This window comes from Egretta garzetta, unplaced genomic scaffold, assembly GCF_000687185.1.
Source record: "Egretta garzetta isolate BGI_Z169 unplaced genomic scaffold, ASM68718v1 scaffold151, whole genome shotgun sequence".
Lineage (NCBI taxonomy): Eukaryota > Metazoa > Chordata > Aves > Pelecaniformes > Ardeidae > Egretta > Egretta garzetta.
In genome coordinates, this window is record NW_009258615.1 from 5,438,581 (window position 1) to 5,459,882 (window position 21,302).

At 36.3% G+C, this 21,302-nt stretch overlaps 2 protein-coding genes across 2 annotated transcripts in view; one reads left to right on the top strand and one right to left on the bottom strand.

Annotated features, from left to right (window-relative positions):
• SEPSECS (Sep (O-phosphoserine) tRNA:Sec (selenocysteine) tRNA synthase) overlaps positions 1–423 on the bottom strand; it is a 32,318-nt gene extending 31,895 nt beyond the window's left edge. Inside the window, exon 1 of the mRNA XM_035903498.1 lies at positions 419–423. The gene's annotated coding sequence lies outside the window, so the exon portion shown is untranslated. The remainder of the gene's footprint in view (positions 1–418) is intronic.
• Positions 1–20,250, top strand: part of PI4K2B (phosphatidylinositol 4-kinase type 2 beta) — a 22,732-nt gene extending 2,482 nt beyond the window's left edge. Inside the window, exons 3-11 of the mRNA XM_009648041.2 lie at positions 4,137–4,318; positions 9,194–9,394; positions 9,913–10,044; positions 11,250–11,403; positions 12,971–13,038; positions 13,529–13,628; positions 16,219–16,352; positions 17,452–17,511; positions 19,546–20,250. Of these exons, the coding sequence (XP_009646336.2) occupies positions 4,137–4,318; positions 9,194–9,394; positions 9,913–10,044; positions 11,250–11,403; positions 12,971–13,038; positions 13,529–13,628; positions 16,219–16,352; positions 17,452–17,511; positions 19,546–19,719 (1,205 nt within the window). The 3' untranslated portion in view covers positions 19,720–20,250. The remainder of the gene's footprint in view (positions 1–4,136; positions 4,319–9,193; positions 9,395–9,912; positions 10,045–11,249; positions 11,404–12,970; positions 13,039–13,528; positions 13,629–16,218; positions 16,353–17,451; positions 17,512–19,545) is intronic.
• The last annotated feature ends 1,052 nt before the right edge of the window (positions 20,251–21,302 follow it).

The window sequence follows — 21,302 nt, forward strand, 5'->3', positions numbered from 1 at the left end:
GGGGCGAGAAAAACGCCCGCAGGGACTAAAGTACGCGCGGCGTGGTGTGCCGTGCCCGGCGGCTCCTTGCGCTGCCCCGGGGAGCTCGTTACGGGCCTGGGTCGGAGGGCGGGGTCAGAGGTGCGTTGCCCTTGCTTGGCGTGCGGGCCCGCCGGCCGATAGTCGTCGGAGGGAAGGTGCTGTCCGTGGCTCGAAATTCTTCGTGTGCAGGGCTGCACGGACTCGTTTTCATCTTCAGCAGTGTCCCCGCGGTTGCTTCTCCCTGTCCTCTGTTTTGCTGGGCTTGGCTTTGTTTGTTTCTGTCATATTTTTTTGAAACTTCTGGCTTTGCGCCTGTTACAGACTCTGTTCTGTGGTGGGACTGGCTGCTGCTTCCTGAACCCTTGGCAAACTCTGTCAGGTTTTCTGTTTGTTTCACCTGTTCCAGCAATTGCTTGTGACCCCCATCTTTTCATCCTGTAAAAAAAAAACTTTACTCCGTCTCAGTTCTTTGCTCCAATCATCTGTTTGCTTCTTCGTACCACCACATGTATTGAGAGTTTTAGATGGGGATTCTTCTGTCATATTTTTGGTTTTCGTAAAAACTTACCTGCTTTCTGTGTTTTGAAATCCAGTCTTGAAGAAAGAAATGCGATGTGAAAATTCAGAAATGCAAGAACTTAGTTACAAATTTTAAAAGAAGCATAAATGTGGCCATTATCTAATTCTAAATATACAGGCAAGATGATAAATGACACAATATTTATTGCTTACTTTTTTCTTTCGACTTCCAAGCTTTCTGATTCTGTGCAACTTTGTACATAGATGTACATCTATGAAGGGTTTGCTGATGGAAATCTGTGGACTTCTATCACTTAATAGTGTTTGCTGTTGTAATTATACCATAGGATTTCCTGTCAGAGACTGATAAAAATTGTTCATTTGCAACAATAGCGTATTTAAAAAAAAAAAGAAAACCAAACAAAACTGCCATCAATTTGGGCAAAATAAGTTATGCTGGTAACTTTTTCGTAGCCGTAGAGAGCTTTTGCTAGTGTACTGTGTTTAACCATGAGAAAAAAGAATTCTCATCTTTTAACCAGTTGTCCCAAGCGTAGACCAGACCTGTAATGTAAACATGCCGTTAAAATGTTAGACTTCTCCTGTCTTGTTCCCACAAGACTTAAGATGCGTTAATGAGATGGTGCTTCTAGCGAAACAAGTTAATGCTTCAGAGCAGAGACCAGAGCCATCGGTCTTGCACCACTGGGGCAATTTGGATGGTGAATGCAGAGTAGTACTTGGGATCTGCCCCAAGAGTGTGTAAGGAAACCTCAGGACTGCGACTGATTGCAGCGTCTCATCTCTTGCTCTCGTTTCCTTGTCCGTACCTTGTGTGTATGTCTGACGCTTGAAGGTACAGGACTGTTTATGTGTCAGGTGGAACAAACATGCAACAGATGCTACTCATGCATGGTGTTGCAACACGGGGAGTATTTTCATAATGGAATAATGGTCAGAATATGACAGACTGTATAGAAAAAGGTGGAATTGGTTGAAGGGGCTACCTATAACTCTATTACTGTTAAAACAGTATAAAGCTGGTTTACTATTGAAGGCGTTCATACTTGTTACTCTTGCCAAGTGTCTTAGTTGAGCTTCTGTCATGTTAACTTGACGGAAGAACAGGTTGAGGTATCTATGTGGATGACAGTGTTCAAACCTTCTTTGCGTCCTTGCCATTCAAGTATAGCAGCTTCACAGCCTTAGGCCTTGACCAAATTGGAAAAAAGTTACCGAGCTTGGTAGTTCGACACTGTGTGTGTGTGTGTGAGCCCTGATCTCCTGAGTGGGAGTTTAATGAGAAGTGTAGTTTTCAAGAGCGGTAGCAAAAAAAGAACTTGATTAGTTATAATTGTAAGTTTAGAGACTGTACTGGGAGTAAGTTGTGACCGTAACATGCTTTCACAGTGGAAAACTTGATTAAAATAGTATATGAAGAAGAAACCAACTTGGAAAACCCTGTCACATTTAGCAAATACAAGCTTCTATTAAAATGGCTTATTTTCAGATGGAGAGTGTTGATAAACCGAAAGGAAACTTCCTAAAACCGCCAGTTTCCTTGTTTTCAGCCTCTATGTTTTTGTACACACATCACTATGGTAACAGAAGACTTTCTAGTAGCACAGTAGTAATGAACAAGTCATAAGTTTCAAAAATTATTTTTCTCTTCTTTCTTGAGCATACAGCACAATGTGGTTTGTTTGGTTGGTTTTAATTTGATTTTTAATTGGATATATTTTTCCTGCAGTTATCTTTTACGTTAGAGAAGACATGGCTGAAGAATTTTCTCAAGGCAGTGAGACTTCTTATGGTTTTAGATTCTGAAATGAATATACAGAAATTAAAAACTGACCTCTGAGAAAGTTGTCTTCTGCACAGACAACTTCAATCCCTGTGATAGAAGGTTCATCTGTAGGTCCTCTTCACCTGGAAAATTAACGTGCAGAGCATCTTAATATGGTTGTTGCATTTCATTTGGTAGTGGTATAATGCACAACGCTGATTTTGCTTTCACTGACAAAAATATGTAGTAGTTGCAGCTCAGCTGTATGATGATATGTTTCTTGTGTAGAGATAGTTGAGGCTTGAATATGGGATAAGAACCATGGATTCAAAGTGACCTTTCTATAAAAATATGTGTATTGTAGGTTTTGGGGTTTATTTCCCTAAGTCACTTAAGTACTTTGTGACAGGGAAATCTTACAACCCTTTCCCTCTCTCTTGGTGGTTGACTTTATGAAATGCAGTTTATTGATTGTCCCTGACAGTCCCAATGGAAGTCTTAAACTGTAGTTTATCACAGAATCATTGGCCAAGTAGTCTAACAGATTCTGATCCAGTGGGTTGTAGCTGTTGATCCTTAAGAATGAGCTGTTATTAGTTTTAAGGCTTCTCTTCCAGTTGCCAACTTATACTGTTTTCCTATGTTTTATGCTTTTTAGTTGTTTTTGTTTGGAAGCCATGTTCTTATTTGTGAGTGGTTCATGCAAATGAGTGGCAATGTTCTAGAAAGCTTCAGAGAAAGTCCTGTGCTACAGAAAGGTGTTCCAAAACATTAAGAGTGTTTTTATTATTTTTTTTTTATTTGGCTGTTTACCAACTGTTTAGGAATATCTTTTCTGAATGGATTCTGGGTCAGTTGTTATTCCAGAAGAATGTATGTGTTTTGTTTTATCTTACATTTCTTCAAGTGCTGAAATGGGAAGAAAGCAACTTTATCTGTGACTGTTTAATTTAGCATAACGTAGCTGTTCCTTAATGCACAAATGAGCCCTAATGCACAGACCCATTAAAATGCACTCAGTAAGAATGTGGAATAATCCTAGCCTTAAAAGCAAGGTGCAGAAAGCTACAGTTTCAACACTGCAGAGAAATCATTCGAAAAAGTTTAGAGAGCAACAGAAGTATTACATCCTGGCAACTTCTTTTCTAGTTATCTTTCTAAATGTTTGCGTAGAGTTTGCATAAATGCCTGCTGCACAGAGCTGGTATTTTGGTCAGTATACAAAGAAATTCTACAAGTAGTTGATAGTGTTTTAATGTTGGAATGGTGATGGCATGCAGTTACCTCACTGGGGTATTGGTGCCACTTGTCAGTACCACACATAACAGGTTGTTTTGTGAATGACAGCATTGTGATTTAGCAGATAATGAACACTTTGGCCAAGCTGTTAAATGAATGGTATGATACCATTCTAATAGTGGGTAATGGACAGTTTACTTTTAGGTAGCTTCCTCTACAAAAGGACACAAAAATCTTAATAAAAGTCTTTAGCATTCTTTTTTTTCTTCACAGATACGATTTTGAAGGGATTTTCTTCTACGGGCTTCCTTATGTAAATAAAAATTTAAAAAATTCTTGAAAAGTATAAACACTTTGCAGTGGTAGTTTCAAATTAGTTGTTGCAGATTCAGCTGATTTACTTGAAACAAAAGGCTGATTAAATGTGGGTAAATCAGTGGGAAAACTTGCACTGATTTAATGGACCAGATTTTTCAGCCTGCTATTGAATGGGCGTTAGCAGGGAAGACTCTTAGCCTTTCAGTGTGTTTACTTATGTTGATGTTAATTTGTAGTGCGAATTACACTTAAGATTGCTTGTTTGCTTGTTTTTCAGGGCATACAGGACATACCGCTGATATGAATATATTTTTAGACGATCCAGAATTTGCAGAAATTATTCTGAGAGCAGAACAAGCTATAGAGTGTGGAGTTTTTCCGGAAAGAATCTCTCAAGGATCTAGTGGGAGTTACTTTGCCAAGGATCCAAAAGGGGTGAGCATGTTACTGCAAAGTCAGAGACACTATCAGCAACGAGTTTAAAATGGAAATTTAAAAATTCTATTTAAATAAGTTGTTTAATAATGTATGGTATACCAAAATCTATGTTGGAAAAAATCAACAAAAATAATATTTAGATTTCTAATTTTGTCTTGCAGCATAAGCTAAGCCAAAATAAATATTATTTCTCTGTTGCAGTTTTATCATGTTCTGAGTGATCTGCACCAAGGAAATAAGGAGAAAATAAAAGGGCCTCTTTAACATCTGGAAACAATTCGGGGATTCCTTTGTGCAGAATCTTAACATTTTATTCTTTGTATGTCTTAACAGATTTTTGACACAACCGAGCTTCTGATTTGGGTACTGTTTAGGTTTCTTTAGCCAAGCCTCCTATATTTTTCTCTTTTTTTATTTAGGTCCTGTCGCCTTCCTCATCTATGATTGGTAGGTGGGCAAGAAGGGTGATATGAATAAACCTTTTTTGCTTGTACTTGTCTGCTGAATCTTAACTTGGAAGATCTGATTTCCCCTCCCTTAGTGGTAAATGGTACCTTGAATAGTGATCATCAAAGAGGTGTCCTAAAGTTGCTTTGAGATGGAGAAATAGTAGTTACCTGAATCTCTTGCTTGAAAAGGGACATTTGGTTAACGTTATTTCGTAAGAGAAAATGATGTTTCAGACATACTTTCACATTGTTTTCTTTAAATCAGAAATACTCTGTTTGTTTACTGACCTATTCCAAAAAAAGAGGACTCTCAATCCTCACACTTTGTTGATTTTTTTATATCTAATTTTATTTTAAGCTCAGTCAGCAGTCTTCTGGTCTAAGGTAGATGTAGGTGTTCATTAATCCTAAAGCTCCTAGTTGTGTTGGACATGGAAGTTGTAATACTTTAAGTACCTAGCTTTTCAGAATGCGTTCAAGATCGTTGTTCTTCCCTGATCCCCAAGATGGTCATTTCCCATTAGTCTAGGAAGTATTTTTTTTTTAAGCTTATATTCGTATTATTGGCCATTATAGAACATACTTCTGTTTTGCCACTTGATTTTTATACGTTTTGTTTGTTTTAATGCCGCTTTTCTGGTGATAGTTTTTACACTTTATTGAATGAGTGATTTTTAGAATACTTACCTGACTTAAAACAGATAAGTATATGAATTTATGAATTTATTTCTAAGATGGAAAGTAACGGAACTACCCCTTCAAAATCTTATAAGAACTGCACATTGCAGTTGGTACTCTTGTGTTCTAGGAACATTTGTTAGTAATGACTCCCTTCATTCTGGTGGAGGAGAGCCAAAGTAGGTTGGGAAGGAGGGTATCTCTCTTATTGAAACTAGAAGGAAGAAAAAATTCTTTCTTTAATTGCATTGTGGGATTCTTGCTGTTGTGTACAGTGCTGTTAATATGAAAATCTGTTCAAAGTTTCCACAGACTTTTTAAACTTCAGGTTACTTACCTACCTACTTCAGCAGTTTAGTTTTTTGTAGGTTTTCAGGTTGTATGCTTATATATGGGTTTTCAAACTCTATACTGTTTTTAAAGAGGTATTTTAAATTACGATTGTATCTTTAATATGCAATAGGAAGAAATCTGAGTAAGTAACCAAATACTTTTCAAAAATTCAATGCATGACACGTCTAAAGAGTTACTCTAAAAATGCTTTAGAACTGGTTGTTCGGAGTTTTTCTTAATGCTGTGCAGTCAAGATCTTTTATTTTTAGGAAGTTAGTAGAGAAATTACTTGGAAAAAAAATCATACTTGTTCTAGATTTCCATATGTGCAAATCTGTTTTGTCTGAAGCCTCTCCCGACTGATTTTGCAGTTGTTTGGTGACTAGCAATTGCCTGAGAGGCTTGCTGTGCCCTGTGGCTAATGAGAGAGTACTTACACATCATTTTTGTAACCATAGTATTTTGGATGGAGTACTTTATTTCCTTGTTTCTTACCTGGTGATTTTCATGTTGGTTTTACTTCTGTTTTGCAGTGAAGTGTTGTTTTTGTTCCTAGTTAAGTTCCTAGTAGTGACTTGCCCTCCCCTTTCATGCAGGTCATTGACTTGAATGTAAGTATTTAGGAGAAATGAAGACTAAAAAAACCACCAATTCTTTTATGTGGGCCCAAAAAAATTAATTGCAAAATATGAAAGTATTTGCCAACATGGAACTGAGGGAATAATGTTACTGAGTTCCCAGCTGACTTTCAATTTTGCTTTCATTCTTTGTACTAAGTTTAGAGCTTATCTGTTATAGATATTAAAGGTCTGATAAAACTTCATTTCACCAGTAGTGCAACTCCCATTTGTAGAATGGATTTCACATCCTGTTTGACAGAGTATTGCATCATTCTACTTCAGACCAGTTTTGTGACTTGCTGTCTCCTGTTCTTCTTGAGTAATCTCCTCTTCCTTATGCTGGGAAAGAGCTTATTAAAGATGTGCTAAGCCTTCTTACTGGTCAGCTTCTGAAGTGTTTCCCACACTAATGCCAAGTTACAGGTAAAACAACCTGTTTCCATCAGATCATTTTATTTGCTGATTTGGGTCTATCAGAAAGATAAAACTAAAATGGCCTAATTAAAATTATCAACTTTTTGCATTTATTGGCATAGTTGCATACTGATTATGAAGCAGTTCAGTACTTAAGCAGCCCCACTGCTGAAGTGTTGAATATTTCTGCATTTGTTGTTCATTGTGTAACCAATAAAGTGAAAGACATTGTGTCTGTTACAAACTCTTCTGCAACATGTTTTTGACAGTTTAGCTATTGGCTAGTTGGTAGTGCCGATGGAGTCAGTCTAGAAATTAATTTTGACTTGCAACATTAGGACTGGCCTTGGTTGGTTGTCTACATATTGAGCTTTCTGGTTCTCAGTGTCACCGGCTCTGCAAAATTTAGCAGGGCTCTGAGCTCCAGTGAAACCTTGAAAACCATACCTAGATTTGATAGTACAGCACAGTATGGTCCAGGAAAGTGGTGGAATGAGCTAAGCTCCTTTTTAAAATGAGCGGTTTATAGGAAGTATTATCCAAAGAGTGATTCAGAAAAGAGGTAATTAGTGGCTTGGCGTACAGTACCAAATATAGCACTATGTTTCTGGGAAATTAAAAGCTGCTAGCTTTGTTCTGAGCCGATAGATACCTGTGATTCAATAGGAAAAATATTTAAATAACTTTTTAACAATTCTAAACCTAACATTAGAATTTTGACAAAACAGGTGATGCTACTAATGCCTGATGTCTTGTGTACTCTGCAAACTGAAATAAGTTCTCTGTAGTTACTTTGTCTTGGACAAAGCATGATTGTCTTGGACAATGTTGGACTAGTTAGACTGTCTTGGACAAAGTGAGAGAAAATTCTCTAGAAGCTAGAACAATTAGTCAGGTCTTCTCCCCAGTCTTGTTGAACCAGCAGTTACTGAAGCAGAATGCTAGTTTCTGACTGCCAGCAAATGTGTGCATGACTTAAGAGTATAAATAGGCTATGAGTGTTGGTGCAACAACAGGCAGTGTTTTTAGCTTATTGAGATACTCACTTTTTTTGATAGGGATTCAGGAAAGTGCCAATATGTGAAAATGCTTCTTAAAGAGTTGTTCTTAAATATTATTATTAGGTAAGAATTTGATTTAGTTACCATGGTCCTGTAGGAAGGAATGAAGATACAGCATTTCACCTGAGAAGAAATGGGAGAGTTGTTGCATGGACTTTATGCACTAGGTTAAAGTTTATCACAGGCAATTGGAAGGTTATATATTTTAGAGTGGTAATAATCTTGTGGTTTGAGGTTAACAAATATAGAATTGAGGTTAACAATTATAGAATCATGTGTAGGAGGCACCTTGAGAAATCATCTGTTTAATGCCTGTGTTGTGGAGCAGGATTGTCTTAACGTGATTCCAGATGAATGTCTAACTAACCTCTTGTCAGTGGCATCCTGTTTTGGAGGCTCCACAACCTGGCAGTCTGTTCCAGTCTTGAGCCACTCTTAAGGTTCAAAAGGGTTTTTTCTTTGCAATTTATCTGGTGGGATTTAAGCCTATAATTTCTTGGCTCATTAACAGCAAATACGTTGTTCCTTTTTTCTCTATAGCAACCTATTACACAGTTCATTGTGCCCCATTTTCTTTTAGGCTAAACAATCCCTGTTCATACAGTCTTTTGTTATTCACATTTTTTGTGCTTATTCTCATTGTTTTTTCAAGTTTCTCCGGTTTGTTAACAGATTTCTTGAAGCATGGTATCCAAAATTGCACGCAGTACTCAGTAATTTTTAGCTTTACTGCAATGTCTCCAATGTAAATGGTGGCTGATAGTGTGACCCATTGTCAGATTTGAGTTGAGGAATCTACAGCAGTGGTAAATGGAATTGTAAAGTGCATAACATTTTTACCCATTCTAAGCTAAAGCAATAAATAAAATAGCTATAAAAGAGAAAAGGTAGCATTTGATTATTAGCCTTCTGTATGTTTGTCACTTTCCTGGAACCATTATATCTCTGTCTGAAATATCTTATCAATGAGTTAATTGGTGGGCAGAAAATGATTTTTAAAACTACTTTTAAAACTTAGAATATAAAAAAATGTATATTCTAAAATGCAGTCCTCTAATTTTGAAAAAAACTAGTAACTGCTAGCTGGCTTTGATTTTCTCTTATCTTGAATTTGTACTATTTCTGGACAAGCATTTGCTGGCAAATTTATTTGGAATACCATTTTGCTAGTTTTATGATTTCATCATCTAAAAAGAGCAACTGTAAAATGCAATGTATAGTACCTAAAATGATTTTGAAAATTAGTTCTTTGAAAGCCTTGGTTAGTCTTTTGCAACTCAAAATATTCATACTTCAATTTTCTATTATTTATTATAGAAAATTATTGGAGTGTTCAAACCAAAATCTGAAGAGCCTTATGGACATCTAAATCCAAAATGGACCAAATATTTTCACAAAGTTTGTTGTCCTTGCTGCTTTGGCAGAGGCTGCCTTGTTCCAAATCAGGGATACCTCTCTGAAGCTGGTGCCTATCTTGTGGATGACAAGCTGGGGCTAGGAGTTGTACCTAAAACTAAGGTAAAAGTTAAAATACGTAACTTACTGAATGCAAAAAATATATAGTGAACAGATTTGTCAGTGTCTGGACTGCAGTTGTGGAGACACGCTTGTATTTCATGCATTATCCCCAGGTCATTTATAAACTATTGCAAGTCCAAAGGCACAGTGGTTTGGTGTAGAAATAGTGACTGTGATTTTTGTTTTAAAGGATAAGTTTGCAATCTGAATTGAATCTCTTCTTTGGAACCACTTCATTTTCTAGCGTTTTCTGATACTTTTGTGCCTCATGTTTTGGTGAGATGCATCAGAATTGCAAGAAGTAGCATACAAAGATTCCCACTTACAAGTTTTCTACCACATTTTTGTTTGACATATGTAAAATTCAAAATATTCACCTTTTCTTATAAAATTTGTCTGTTGGAAATGCCTGATGCTTCTTTTTTGCTTTTTTGACAACCGAGCATAAAATTTACTGTACATTTATAATTGAAATAATAAGCAATTCTGAGCTGTGTTTTTAACTTTCATATTTTAAGGTTGTCTGGCTTGTCAGTGAGACCTTTAATTACAGTGCAATAGATCGTGCAAAGTCAAGAGGAAAAAAATATGCTTTAGAGAAAGTGCCAAAAGTTGCTAAAAAATTTAATCGAATTGGACTACCTCCTAAGGTAAGATGAAAAATAAGTGATTTGTGCATTTCCTGATTCTTACACAAAACTTTTAATTAAAAAAAAAAAGAATATTTATAGACAACTTCAATAGTAGAAGAAAAACCTTGTTGCTTGTTGAAAACTATCTCTGAAGCTTGATAAATATGACTGTTTCTACACAAAATCTATCCACTCTGTTACGTCATTTCTTCATTTGAGCTACATGAATAAACTTGCCACTTTTTGTATCGGTTTGCAGTCTACCTTTCCTTTCTCTTTTTTTTTTTTTTTTTTTTTTTTTTTTTCCCCTCCCCAATTACTGTTTTTTTAAAATTCTTTTTAGGTATCCTATTGTTGTGTTCATCCCACCTTCCTTTCATCTTGTGTGCAGTACTCCACTGACTGAAACCTCACATCTTTTTTGCCTAATAAGTCTTATCGTATCCCCAAAATATCACCACATTCTACCCCTAAACTTTTAAAGCACAGGTTAGGTACAGCTTGGGCAATCCACATGTGTCAAGTTCCCAGCAATTTTGATCCGTGTGATGTGCGTTATGCAACCTTGTGTCAGTGTGGTTATTCCACATGCTGTCTGTTTATGCAGGTCTGTGCACGTGTGCATCTATCTGCATTTTACTTCCTGAATATAAGTCCATTTTTGAACTTTAATCTTGAGCATCTTCCCTGTTGCCCACACATACAGAGCCTATACTATCCGTAGTTTTCTTCCTTGGACTCTTTTGGGAAATGTATTTCAGCCATTTTCATGCAAAAAGTGTTGGTCTTGAAAAAATGGTTAATGCTCCTGTTCTCATCAGAGAGACATACAGCTTTTCAGAGAGGAAGGTTTTTCTTCCTGTAATTTCCTATGAACTATTGAACCAAGTGTTTCCGATGAAAAAGAGAATAGATGTTATTTCTTTCTCTTTGTTTCAAATATTGCTTATAATACTGAGTGTTTGTTTATGTTGAGCTGTCTGGCTACATTTTATTCCTGGAAAACCCAGTGAATGCTTAAGCAATTATTAAAAAAAAAAAAAACCCTTATGATTTCTGTCTTTTTTTTTTTTTTTTAATTTAGGAATGAAGAGAAACCACCTAGTAATCTTTTTTAATGCCATACTTCCTGTGTTCTGAACTTTAAAAGTACATAATCAATTTTTCTGTTAATGTTAAGATTAGTTATGTGACCTATTGAAGTGCGTTTCTTAATGTTTCAGGTTGGCTCCTTCCAGCTATTTGTCGAAGGATATAAGGAAGCTGACTACTGGCTCAGGAAGTTTGAAACAGATCCTTTACCTGAGAACACAAGGAAAGAATTTCAGTCACAGTTTGAAAGACTGGTTATCTTGGACTATGTAATCAGAAATACAGGTATTTGTTAGTGTCTCTTGGTATCTATCTGCTTTTGTGAGACAGAAATGGTAAACAATGCTGGCTGAAGGCTTTTAATGTGTTTCAGGTGCTTTTCTCAGAATTGAAGGCTGGAATGTTGTATTTTAAACTTTTAAAAAATTTATTTTGGATTCAAACATTAAATACTGCAATATGACAAAATCCAAACAACCTTTTTTGCCTGTTACTTGGTATTTTTAAGCAATGTAAGAGTTCGAGTTTTAATTCTGTCAATAGGCTATTAACTGTCTGTTTCCCCTGAAGAGGAGAAGGGATGGTGGGGTTACAGGAACCATAAGAAAAGCCATGACTACTATTACTTCTGTGCTAAGCTGGAGCGCATAACAGTACAGTTTCACATCAGTGCAAACCAGTTCATATTCACTGTGACTAGGCACTGAAGTACAACTGTGATGTAGATCTCTCAGTTCTTCTGCATTCTTGTTTCACTCAGAAGCTGGGATTCTTCTGTTGACTGTGTAGGTGATGTATTTCCTCAAGAATCCAAAGGCAATTTTATATTTAAAATACTTCCTTTGCTGCTTTGTCAGAGGTGGGCATCTTTACTCTTCTTCAGACATACCATCTCTAGTTCATTTTCCTTTTCTTAAATTTACTTACTGTAAAGCAACCCAGCTGAAGAGAAGTAACTCTAACCTGTGGCTTTCTAGAAGCAAGCTAAAAGAAGAAAGTTTCGTAAGAACATAATACTTTCTAGCTGCTGCTATGGTCTGTCAGCTCTATTAAGTGGATCCTAGTGTTTCCAAATAATTACTGTGTCCTGTGACATTCTTAAAATTGTAAGGAAAATGCTCAAAATGTGAAACCTCCATTACATGGATGATTTTACCTTCATCTAATATATCTAATCATGATGGAACATGAAAATCTTCTGATGGATGTTGAACTAAACTTAAGGGAGCACCTTAAGATGACAGAAGGACCTACAAATCCACACCATCATCCTCTATCTGAAAGACCTTGTCAAAGCCTTCAAAGTCTCAGTTTTGTCTGAATGGTGCAGACATTTTCAGTGTCTGAAAGGCTCTTCAGTTTTTTCCCCTCCTCCATCTTTGAAGAGTCTGTTTTCTCCATGTAGTCAAACATCACACTAAATTTTGGAGGGCCTCTCCTTTCTCCCATCAGCACTAAAACAGGCTTAAAAATCAAGTCATTGTGGTTGCTGCTGCTGACAGTCTTTTCCTCAGGAAAAGTGCACACAACAGCCAATCTTTCTGCATAAAATGGATGAAAGTAGTTTCTCTTAGCTTTCTTGCTATTTTGCTGCCAGTTGGGGAAGCTAAAGCAGTAACATATACATAAGAACACTTGGTAAATTTTTGGTCTTTCCAGTAAATCAGTTGCCTCAAAGATTTCAGTAAAGCTAAACTACATGTATTGTGATGGGGGGAAAAAACCTTTTTGAACAGTCTTGCCTGACTCCTTTTGTAAATTCTCAATTAACAATATTAGTCATTGTATATCACTTAAGATGATGATTTCTTTATAAATGACCTGTTGTGACATGCATTTTTCCTGTTTAAAGACAGAGGTAATGACAACTGGTTAGTCAGGTATGAAAAACAAGATGATGGACTTGATCTGTCAGATAAGGTAAGAAAATTGTACTCTGAAACTTCTGTTCTTCAAATTGTTTAGTTTTATAGCTTGGTCTTGCAGGGGATTAAGTGCATGGCTTTAATCTTGGTGCATGGTCTCAAGAAATATGATAACTGCAAATTATTCTAGGCAAAATAAATGGAAAAGCTGTTTGCTTAGAACAGTGCTAGAAGTTGTTTCTGTTGTTCTGTATTTTTTCCTTACTAGCTTGGGCTATAATATTAATAATAAAACTGCCCACTGTTGCTCAGGCACGTTTCTTCAGCTATTTTTGTGCTCTGCTTATATTTTATTTGGTGGAAGAGCTCATTTTTATGGTGGTAGAGTAAGAATTATATGTGTTGGAGTTTATTTGAATGCTCCTTTATATACTGTAAGTTGACTTTAAGCAGTGAAGCTAAAAAGTATATTATTTAATGTTTTTAATGTATTTATTTTTGTAAGCACATAGGTATCACTTATTTTTGAAATATTCCTTCCATAGGATAGCCAATGGACTATAACTAAAGAATCTACCATTAAAATTGCTGCAATTGACAACGGTTTAGCATTTCCGTTTAAGCATCCTGATGAGTGGAGGGCATGTAAGTATTGCATTCTTCAATCATCTTCCTTTTGGGAGAGTAACTTCTAAAGTATTTCTTGTTTGGGTGGTTGTAGTAAGAAACTAAGAAGTCATCACTGTAGTTATATACTGAATTTTTAAATAATGTACTTTTCTTCAGGAAGTTACAACAAACACCATTTTTACAGTGGCATATGTGATTTAGTCCTTGTTCATATTTTTTACCCTTACAGCTTTAAACAATATTAATACATGGATATTCATAAACATACTACTTTATGTAATCTGACTGATGGTGGAATTGGAAAAATTTAGCAACATGCTTCTTGTGTGTGTTTACTTGAAAGCTGTGGTAGAAAGTTACTTGAGTGCAAGGATATTCAAGTTGTGTCTTTAACGGCCAAATTTCCATTTCAAAACAAAGGGTACTGTCGTAGGTGAACAAGTAGGCAAGTTACATGTTATTTTTACTTGTTCTCAGCTTTAGCTTACTTTGTAGAAGTCAATCTTCAGTTAGTATTTTTGAGCAGACTGAAAGTGGGTATTATGTTAAAGTTAGATTCCTTCTGGCCACATCTCTGATCACTTACAGTTTAGAGGGAAGTGCCCAACAGGGTTGACAATTATTTCTGTGGACTATTAGCCAATTGGGTAATTATGGGAGTTAAGTGTGGGCTAGTTTAGCTTTCAAAAGGCTAGTTAATTACCCCACCCAGAGCTCTGTATAGTCCCAGACATCTCGATACACAGTAGTTCTTATCCTAAGTATCTCTTGACTACAGTCACTTCTGCAGCTGTTCTAGAGACATAGCAATTATTGCTTATTTTATACCATCTTTTACTTCAGCATCAAAAGTAGTGAACTTGGATGATCCTCTAGAGTTCTTTTGCAGTTGGACAAATGTGTGACAATTCTGTAAAGGTAAACTTGTAGCATAATGTTGTTTAAAATCACAAGCTCTTGAGGGGTAGAGCATGTTTTTTTGATGACTAGAGCTGGTTGATCATCAAGGATAACTTCCTCAAAGCCAGAGAGCAGCCTGTCCAAAAGGTAGGAAGTTGATCCAGTATGGATGATCAGGAAACTTCTGACTGAACTGGGACACAAAAATCAAGTACATTTAAAAAAAAAAAAAAAAAAAAAAAAAAAGATGTCGAAATAGATACTTTGTCCAAAAGTGCAAGAATGGTGCCTGGAATGTCAACGCTCAGCTGGGGTAAAGCTAACAGAGAACATAAAGGGCAACAAGAAAGGGTTAAGTAAATTAGAGGTGAGAGTGGGACTGAAGAAAAGTGCAGCAAAGATTTAAAGGCAAAAGGCATAAGAACGAACAAGTTATTCAATGCTGACTTTGCCTCAGTCTTCACTTGCAAGATTTGCTCTCAGGCTTTTAGGTCTTAAAGCTCATAAGCAGAGCCTCTGGGAATGAATCATTACCCAAAGCAGAAGAGAGGGACCACTTAAGCAAAGTAGACGTACAGAAGTTCATAGGAGTAAATGGGATACATTGGAAACACGATGTGAGCTGGCTGATGTTGTTGTCAGGCTGTTTTCTCATCCCTGTTAAAAGACTGTCGTAATGTGGGAGGTTGCTGATGATTAGAAAAAGGGAAGTATCGCATCTATCTTCAAGAAGGGCAAGATGCTGGGTACAAGGAATGATGGGGTAGCCAGCCTAACCTCGGTCCCTGTGAAGGTTGTGGAATGAATCCTCCTGGAAGCCATGTTCAAGCACATGAAGAGCAAGAAGATGGTGGGGAAGCCAGCATTGCTCCACCAAGGACAAACTGTGCTTGACAGACAAGACAGCTTTTAAGCATAAGATGACTGGTTCAGTGGATATGGGGAGGGCAGTGAATACTGATTTTTCCTTGACTTTTGCGAGGCCTTCTGCATGGTCTCTCATAGTCAAATGTGAGATACAAACTGAACAAACAGACTGTGAGGTGGGGGGAAGCTGGCTGGACTGTCAGACTTGAAGGGCTGTGAGCAGTGTCAGGCAGTTCAATGAGTGGCCTGCTACTGGTGTGACGTTCCTCAGTTCCTGCAACTGATGCTGTTTGGTGTCTTGTTTAACACCTGGTAATATTAGTCATTCTTACAATACCTTTTGAAACAGCTTTTTAATAGCAGTTACATGATGTGAAGAATGTTCTTCTCAGCAAGTTTAGAAGGCATTTTAATAAACTAAAAATTGTATTGAAAACAGTAGTAACTTTTTTGTTAATTCTTCAGTATGACTCAAACATCCGAACAATTTCTATTTGATGGCAGCCATTATTTTACTCCAAAGAAAAATGCATTACTAAACTAGGAGGCCTCTACTGTTGCTTACAGGATTTCATTTATACACCTTTATAAATTATTGCTTCCACTAAATATTTATTGCTTAAATGTATTTTCAGTATTTGGAAAAAAGGCTTAGTAGCGGTAAAGCTGCTTTTTTTAAACTGTAGCCAAAAGAGGTATATGGAGTAAAAATGTTGTGAAAAATGGCACATTACTGAGAACTTCCAGTAGGCAGCAGAGTACCGTATCAGTGGTAAGCACCTGAGAATTTCGGTTTTGCCTGTTGTTAATCATTAAGTGTACTGTTTTTCTGCATTAGATCCCTTTCACTGGGCTTGGCTTTCTCAAGCAAAAGTTCCTTTCTCTCAGGAGACCAGAGACTTAGTTCTTCCTCGCATTTCTGATATGAACTTCGTACAGGATCTTTGTGAAGACCTTTATGAACTATTTAAGGTGAATTGAGTGCTTCTTTGTATTGAGCATTACTGAAATAGCTGATACTTGTAATGGAACAGCTCAGTGGTTTTTCTTTTTATGAATTTAACTTCTGTATGTCATGATACTGTGCTATTTTAGCTTTAACACTGGCATGGTAGAAAAGGTTTATATAATTAAGAGGAAACTGTGTCACTAATATGGCTAATAGATAGTAATCAGGTCACCTGAAAACATAATTACTTTTTAGATATCTAAGTTTCACATACATAATCAGTTAAAGCTAGTTAACTTTTACAGCACAAATCTGTGTAAAAACTCCATTTAACATGCCTGTGTGGTATGTATACACTTAAGATAAACTGCAGCAACCTGAGGAAATAATTTATTTAATGTAACTTGAAGTATCTGCATACCTTTTATATACTTGATTTTGCATACATATGTTGTGTGAAGTTGATGCTGAACTCTTGACCATGTTTAAAGTTGTCAGACTTATTTTAAAGATACTGAAACTGTGCTGCAATATTGACATGAAAAGAAGTGTCCTTCTCTGAAACATTCCATAAACAATTGTGTCAGATGTTCAAGTGAAATAATCCAAATGATCAGGATGGAAAGAAATGGAAATTTTAAACTTTTAATGAAAATGCAGCTGTAGCATGAAAACTAGATCCTGAAACACATTGGCAGTATTTGCATCTTTGACTCAGTTGTATTCAAAGTGACTCTGGGTTGTCTGTTAAACCCAGTGGAAGTTGAAGTGTTTAATAAATCTGAAGGAGGAAGTATTCTTTTGCCAGTGTAAAGGTGAGAGACAGAATGGTGTAACACTGTGATGGTATTAAGCCTACCTACCAATGCCCTAAAGTGGTATCTGCTGATGTATTTTACTTTCATGTTGTGGAACATCCTTCATTTTCACATATGTAAACTTGCTGCAATAAATAGACCTTTTTGTGGGTTATACTGTGAGTATTTGAAGCTTCCAAAAATTATGATGATGATGGTAAATATGACTATGTGTATTATGAAATTGATGGATTTGCATGCTGAATGTATAGCTAAAAATAAATAGGTCATTTCCTATAGTAACTGTTTGTTTTCTTTAATAAAGACTGACAAAGGATTTGACAAGGCTACTTTTGAAAACCAAATGTCCGTTATGAGGGGGCAGGTAAGACTTCCTTTTTACATTTTTGTTTATGTATTTAATTTGTCCTCACTTCTCAGCTGTATTTTTTTAGTTACAAAAACTGACTCCTATTGAGTTGAAAGACACTTGAAGGTGTTTTCATCTGAGAAGGCTAAATTTCTTTTGTTCTTATTTGCTTGTAGATGAGACAGCAGAAAGTGTATACAGATTTTTTTATTTTTATTTTTATAGAAAATTTTTCTTAATGTAATAGGGTTTTATTATTTTTGTGGGGGAAAGGGGAGGACTTAATAGCTAAATATTCTGAGAAGGTATTTTAAAAGTGACACATTGGAGAAGAGTCATAAACTTGGATGGAAAATTTGGTGGGTAATTGTGTTACATTATCAAAAGAAATGCAACTTTATTTTGGAGGATTAACTTGATTTTTGAAATACCTTTCACAAGAAGGCAATATTAGGTAATAAAATTTCTTCATCCTGGCAAATGTCAGAACCTTGGAACCAGTCCAGCCATTTTCAGACTAGAAATTTGGTGGTAATTAAGTTTGGATTTTTTTATTTTTTTTTTAACACTGAAGCAAGAGAAGAGGAGAAGGGTTTTTCCATCTTGTTGCTGTTTTAAAATTTAAGACTGGTGTGGTATACTGCAAAACAAGCTTTAGCTAAGAACAAATTATTTAGTTCATCATAGGCATAAAATAGTGATTTGTGAAAATATCTAGTCTAATTCCTTTACAAATGAATAGTCCTATTTGCCCTGAATTTATTGAAACTGATTTCTCTGCATTCGTAAATTCAGCATGGAGAGTTTAAAGCCAGACATTCACAATTCCTAGAGGGGCTTAATCCAACCTTTTCTCTGTAGAGTTTCCTGTATCAAGAAGTACCTTGCGCAAGACTGCAGCTCTGCTTAATCAAACATAATCCCAGTTAACATTAGTTACGTGTGGTGGCTAAAAGCCAGCAAACCTTACTTGCTAAATTGAATTATAGGAGTTATTTCTGAAATAACTTCTGAGAAGTTTGTGCAGTCACTGGAAGGTCACTTCTGAGGTATTCATCCATCTTGAAGTGTTAAGTCGCTTTTTTTGTGATGAGATGATTGCCTACAGGGAATCTGTTATTTAACAAAAAGCTTAATGAAAAACCTGTTCCGTATAATTGAGCATATTTTTGTCAAGTGTGTGTGGGGAAATACTAGGAAGGGTTTCAAACCCAAGGTAAAGAGTTCTCTCAAAAATACAGGGACTAAGCAATCAGGTAACACAGATCTACCAAGGATTGCCTTGGAATTTAGGAAATGCAAATGTCAAGTGGAGTTGTGGCGAGAGCCAAACTGCAGTAACCATGCAAAGGACTTTATCTGTCAGGGTTCTTCAGCCATGAAAGTGCAGAATGAGCAGGGGATCAGTAAGATGCACACAGAAGAAAGGGTCATTGTGCAGGGGGGAAAAAAAGGCTTAATATTAAGGATAATGCAAGTGTGTCACCAGAACAAAATTTAATATTTTCCTTGGTTTTCAGCAATCAGGGCAGTTTGTCAGCACTGAAGTTTGGGAAGGAAAATTACAGACTCCTGGGAGCTGAGGGCTGAATTTGGATCTTAACACTGGTTTTGATGTGGGTTAATAATATGGCTTCATATCTTCTGATACGAAAGTAATTTGTTTCTAAATTCCTAGTAGATCCTATGTTAAATAGATGTTGATTGATTGCTTGTAGGTTTTCTTCATTAAAGGTGGAATGCTCTTAAGAGATGTGCTAAATTTAAAATGCTCCTAGATTTTTGTCTAACATTTTTCCAAAAATTCGGAGAGGATTGCATGAAATACTCAATTCAAAGGAATAGAAGGGTAGTCAGACAGCAGTAGGATGTCATAATGTTACCAAATAAATAAAACATTTCAACTTGCAATAGAGTGTCTTTTCAAAATAATTTATTTCACAGCACAGTCCTCTACAGAATTGATTTAAGAGTGGCATCTAAATTTATAAGCCTGCTAGCCACGGTTTTATTTGTGAGCCCTCACCTTACCTGCTTTTACTCTTTCAGATACTAAACCTTACTCAGGCATTGAAGGATGAGAAAAGTCCCCTTCAGCTTGTTCAGATGCCACGTGTGATCGTGGAACGAAGTGGCACTGGAAGTCAGGGCCGGATTGTTCATCTGAGTAATGCGTTCACACAGACCTTTCATAGCAGGAAGCCTTTCTTTTCCTCCTGGTAGCAACAAAAATATGTGGGAAGAGTAAGTTTTTCTTAACTTTAGAAAGCTACTTCTGTGTAAAGGCTCTGCAATAACGTACTTCTGCTGTATACCAAGAGCTCTGACTGCCGACACCTCAGAACTTAAATTCTAAAGACTTAAGAAATGTATTTTGAATGTAATAAAAGTTTACAATTTTTGTGTCAAAATTGTGAATTCTTATGTCAGGGAATGAGAAGAACTTGTCCATATTGTATTTTTATAGGCTAAATTAATGTATTCTGAATAAGGGAAGACACACAGTTTGCATATGCTGAGAAACTACTTTTGAATACAACAGGAATTCTTTTTGTTTAATGTAACTGTGAGAACCTATACCCTATTAATTTCTTTTTATATGGTCTTTAAAAAAAGAAGTGTGGAACGTTTTCTTTGATTGTGGAAGTGCTTTTTGTTGAAATTTCTTCCTGATACTTTAGTCTGTTTATAATTTTCATAGGCTAGTTACTTGAAAAGTCATGCACTAAGAAAAATAAATAATAAAAAAAAAAATCAATCTGTCCTTGACAAACAAGTGAAAGAAAGGGAGAAGGAAAAAAATGCTTCAAGTAGGGTTTTTTTTGCACGTGGGGACCAAAAATAATTAAATAGTGAGTAAGTACACACAGTTCCTACTGTGACAAAATAAACTGAGTGTACGCTTCAGAGGTTGAAATTTCAGCCGTAGCTTTTAGAATTTGTGTAATTAAACACATGTATGGAAAATTGTGATATTTCTTTATAGATCCATCACAACAGAAGACTTGCACCATGTTGTTACAGGTTTATTTTGCCATATGCGTATGAATGTCTTCATCAGTAGTCACCAAAGTGGTTCTGCACCATTAACGACAGAAGCACTGCCGTGTTCATCACAGAGCCAGTCTGCCTTCTAAATTTCTATCTAAACACAATGTTATTTTTTTGACTGGAAAAAATGAAGACTGTAATACATAGAGCACAGAGACGACTTGTCGTACCCTTAGCAATGTCACACCCATCTGCCAGTTGCCATTTGCAGTTATGTTTAAGTTAACATGGGTTAAGACTTGATGGTCATGTTCCTAGATTGGTGGCTTATGTTATATGGTAAATATTTTTATTTTAGTAATTTTCTGGACAGTTAAGACTGGAAATGGGAGAAAAATTGCTGCTTTAATGAAACCTTCAGTATTTCAGACATTGCTGTATTTTGTAATTCTAAGCAATACTGTTGAACTAAAAAAAATAATAAAGCGCTTGTATTTTATATAATTTTGAGTGGATGTGAATATTAATGTAGCATGTCAACAATTCACCCCATTAACTGAAACGTTTAAGCCTTAACTGTAAAGCTCACTGTACGGTGGGGTTCAAAATAAGATTGAAATGACTGCCTTTGTAAGCCTCACATCATTGTTTTTATTAAAAAACTTAAAGACGGTGTTTATGTACCAGACATGCCACTGAAGAAAATAAATGTCCTAGTCTCAGCTGCAAGGGTGTTAGGCTCAGGTTTCTTACTTGTCCTGCGGGAAGCTGACCCCAATTTCGGTTCGTCTGGTACCAACCCGCCGCCCCTTTTT